Here is a 4,578-nt window from a genome sequence, read left to right on the forward strand (position 1 = left end):
GCAGGGTAGCAGGAAGTTCTCCACACACTCACCGGACCTTGGCTAGTACTGGGTCTGGGGGTTCCCAGAGCGTGGCAAAATTCTTACTCAGTGCACGGGGTCGGGGAGTTGCTGTGGAGTGGTGGGAGGCGGCTCAAGGGGGTGGGAGATGGTCCAGCCCACACTGCGCCTGGGCTGGGACTGCTTCCGCTGGCGCAGGGTAGCAGGAAGCTCTCCCACACATTCACTGGACCTGGGCTAGGATTGGCCATGAGTTGTTTTTTAAAAACCATTTTGTATTCTCTTTCAATTTTTTTTAAAAAAGATAAAATCAGCACTGTACTGGCAAAAAGATAATAGAATCTAAAGGTAATAGAACAGAATGGAAGATGCAGAAACAACTACAAACACATTCAACCACCTTATAATTAAGATAGGGATCAAACACACTCACTGGAAGAAAAACTGCCTCTTTAATAAATGGAGCTGGAAAAACTGGCTTTTCACTTTTTTTTTTTTTTTTTTTTTGGAACCAGGGATTAAACTCAGGCTCTTGCACTTGCCAGGGGCGCACTTATTCCACTGAGCCATCTCCCCGGCCCCTGGCTGTCCACATTTTGAAGATTTAAACCTAGACCTACATGCCTCAACATGCAGTAAAGTAAAATCTAAATGGATCAAAGATCTAAATATTAAAACAGAAACATTTAATCTACTGGAATATAGATCGGGTAGAACTCTTAAAAGCATAGGTGCAGGCAAAGACTTTGTGAACAAGTCCCCAATCACATGGGAAATATTAAAAAGGATCTACATCTGGGATATCATTAAAAAGTTTTTGTGTGGCAAAAAGAAATTACCAACAGAGTGAAGACACAACCAATAGAATAGGAAAATATTTTTGCCAGCTATTCCTCACACAAAGGGCTAATATAATGAACTTAAAAAATTACACCTCCCAAATATAGACATCTGAAATATACAGGCACTTGTCTGAGTAGGATCACAGTGAAATCTTGTGTTAGGTTTTTTGTCTCACTAGGGGCGTGACTCATCCATTTGTCTAGGCTCTCCATGCTACATTCTCTACGGCCTGTTCATCACTTAGAAGCTGTCTGAGTTATCAGACCATCTGTTTCAACTCTCTCAGAAACAATTTCTTGTGTTTAACCTTTACATAGCAGCCAAATGCTACTTCACAATGCCTACCTGATATACCTCATTTCCTCTCCTCACAAAGGCACTGTTTTACACCATAACAAGATAAGAAAGAATGACTACAGAAAGATATTTTGAGATAAAATATTCATATCAATTTCATGAGAATATATTGTTATATTTGTTCTATTTTATTAATCATGATTGTTACTCTCTTACTATGATTAATTCATGAATTAAACTTGATTACAGGCATGTATGTGTAGAAAAAGCAGTAATCTATATTGGGTCTGGTACTTTCTGTGGCTTGTCTAGTTTCCACTATGGGTTTTGGAATGCATTCCCTCTTGGACGAGGAGGCATTCACCTTGTGTTTTAATGAAAGATTAATCAAAGTCTGTGTGGGCTGGTGTAGCTTGCAATATTTCAGGGGAGAAGTTGCTTTGAAAAATAATGAATGTATTATTTTTTGTAGAAAAAGAAATAGCATCTTGGTAGTGGGAGGATGCCAGTGGCTAATAAGGATGGATTAAATAAGCAGGACCATGGAAACTGTAGTGTGATGGAAAGTGCGGTTAACTTTTTTTTTTTTTTTAACAATTCCAATAAATAACTTTATTTCACTTAACTGTCCACTTCAGTAGTCAGACCCCAGAAGGAAGTGCTATTTTAATAGTATGTTGAGCTGGAAAAATTTGTATTTCTATATAAATTTAGACAACTAGTTCTGTAAAGTAATACTGCATGACAAACTTCTATCAAGGGCTCATCCTTAAGCCAAGGTCCCAGAATCACAGCTTTATTGCAACCTTCAAGATACCTTTTGTATCATTTGACTCCAGGAAACTCCTGATATCATTTTATGAAGCTGCAGAAATAAGAAACCCAAAATATCATTGCTCATCCACTTCACTACCCCAGATATTCTCTACACAGGCCCAAGTATTCAGGTTTGCTTGTTTTAGTGAGTTACTGGGCTAACCATTCATAAACTTCCACAAACTTGAGGTTTTCGGTTCCTGGGCCAGGTGTCTCTCCGGTTGAAGGGCAAGGTTCGGGGTCAGGACCACTTCCTGGTGACGTTGAGATGGTCCAGCTAGTCCGCGGCGAACCTGTGTGGGGGGAACTTGGCCGCGCAGGCCGCCTTGATGGCCTCGATGGCCGCCTTGATGGCCCTGCGCTCAGCGGCATGGCCGTACTCCTGCTCGGTGCTCGTGTAGGGCGTGCTCAGCCGGCACTGGTTCTCCGCCTCTATCTCCAGGAGGTGGATCATGTTCTGCTTGGCCTGTTCGGAAACGTACTGCTGCCGCCGGTGCTTCCCGATCCAGTGCCGGCCTGGGCTGCGCCCGCGGCGGAGGACTGCGGTGAGGAGCATGGTCCTGCCGCGAAGAGCGCGCGAGGCCGAGCTGCGGTGCGCAGTGCCGGCTCTCACCGTGAGCGACGCCCGTTCCAGTGCCCAGACCCGGCACGAGAGGTGGACAGCCCGTTACCGCCCTCCAGAGTATAAACCCGAGGAACTTCCCACTCACCAGGCCCTCAACAGAAAACCTAGAGCCTGCCAACGGACGGCAGACCGGGGTTAACTTTTTTTAACAGTTCTAATGAAAGCTTTTGTCACAAGTTCTTTTATTTAATCCTTATACCACTTTGTAATACAGGTATTAATTGCTTATTTTATAGGCTGCAGAAGGCTTCATAGATAGGGGAGTTTGAAGCTGAACCTGGAGAAAATAGGAACCTACTGTAACTCTTGGGCAGGAGAGCAAGATGTTGAAAGTGATGTTTTAAGGAAACAAAAAACTCTGGTTCTAGAAGTGACAGGTTCACTAGGCTGATAACCTTGCTAGGATAAAGGAAGAGAGAAATCTGAAAGCGATCTAGTAAATAAAACCTAGGCCTTACATAAGATCTTAAAGTAGGTAAAAAGAATGAGGAATGGAAGATTGTAACAATATTTCCCATCCAAGGGAAGAAAAGAGCTGATGTTTAGCAACAAATTTGAGAAAGATGGTTAGTTAATGAGCTTCTGACACAGTGACAAAATACCTGAGAAGAAGCAACTTCAAGGAAAAACGCTTTTTTGTTTATGGTTTCAGAGGTTGGTCAGCTCCTTTACTTCAGGCCTAAGCAGACATTATGGCAGCAGGGAGTGGCAGAGGGAATCTGCTCACCTCACAGTGGCTAGGAAGTAGAGAGTGAGAGTGAGAGACAGCGACAGAGGAGAGAGAGAGAGAGAGAGAGAGAGAGAGAGAGAGAGAGAGAGAGAGGTATTTTGAAGGTTGCAATAAAATTGTGATTCCTGGACCTTAGCAATTAGCTAAGCTATCCTGTATATACATACATAAATATCTTTTTCCATTCCTTCTTTCTTTCTTTTGTCCTTTTCTTCATTCCTATTTGTTCTTTCCTTTTGAACAGATTATTTTCCTTTCCAGCACCAGAGATAGGTCCAAGTCAAAGATCCTACAAATTGTTGAGAAAATCTTAACACTTCTTTAAAAAATCTTAACACTTCTTTAAAAGCAGAGCTGTTTTCCCAGTTCTCCTGTACTTTGGTCCACATAATTCTGGTTACTCTTTGTGTTTTAAGGCTCTGCTTACTTTGGGATTAGCCAGTCTTTACTGTCAATGCTAGACATGTTTTGGATAACCCCTTGCTACCCCTTGCCAAGTATTTCTGCAGAGTCTTTGTTCCTGGCTGGGTTAACTCTCCTGACTGTCATAGATGGGAATAAATCTCAGCCTCTCTGCTTTTCTCAATCATTACCATGGTACCATTCAGTTTTTTTTTTTTTTTTAACCAGAAATTGAATTCAAGCCCTTGTGCTTGCCAGGGAAGTGCTTATTCTACTGAGCCATTTCCCCAGCACCTATTCAGTTCTTTTGAGGCAGATTACAATGGGTAGACATATGGAGCCATCTATGAAATGAGTTCCTTGAGACTGGGAAATTCTCCATCTTCTGCCTATCTTCTCTGAACAAAAGAATCTGTCTGATTAAAAGTATCATATAGATAGCAAAAATACTTTATTGTTTATAGAAGTTGAAGAGAAACCAGGTGCATACATTCCTGTACAGGTCACTTTTTTCTGAGTGCCTTGCAGCACTGTGGCTTTGTGGACATGCTTTAATTGCTTGTAGTCATGAAAGTGCTCTGTGTCTTGAAACTCAATTACTCTTTCAAAATGGGAAAGTTTTAAATAATTTGGTCTAATGTTCTCTATATTTTACTGTTTTTTTCCTTATATAACAGAGAAAATTCTTGATTTGACACTTTTAAAAGTATTTCAGTTTGGGAGTTTAAAAACAAATTGTTTCTAAAGCATGTTATCACTAATGGGAGAGGAGACTTAAGAAAGACTAGAACAGCGTAAATTAGAATGCACTTAGGTCAAGAATCACTCATAACTTACTCTTTATCAAAACATGTATATATAAAAA

The 4,578-nt window shown here is 41.2% G+C and overlaps 1 protein-coding gene across 1 annotated transcript; it reads right to left on the bottom strand.

Moving 5' to 3' along the window:
* Window positions 1–2,233: 2,233 nt before the first annotated feature.
* Window positions 2,234–2,679, bottom strand: LOC101590817 (ribosomal protein 63, mitochondrial-like). Its single transcript, XM_012517593.2, has one exon. The coding sequence runs from the start codon at window positions 2,510–2,512 to the stop codon at window positions 2,234–2,236; it is 279 nt and encodes a 92-aa protein (XP_012373047.1). The 5' UTR covers window positions 2,513–2,679.
* Between the last annotated feature and the right edge of the window lie 1,899 nt (window positions 2,680–4,578).

This window comes from Octodon degus, unplaced genomic scaffold (assembly GCF_000260255.1).
Source record: "Octodon degus isolate 3935 unplaced genomic scaffold, OctDeg1.0 scaffold00196, whole genome shotgun sequence".
NCBI classification, from domain to species: Eukaryota; Metazoa; Chordata; class Mammalia; order Rodentia; family Octodontidae; genus Octodon; species Octodon degus.

Coding starts and splice junctions, on each gene's coding strand:
- LOC101590817 (XM_012517593.2), bottom strand. CDS start 2,512: ATGCTCCTCACCGCAGTCCTCCGCCGCGGGCGCAGCCCAGGCCGGCAC.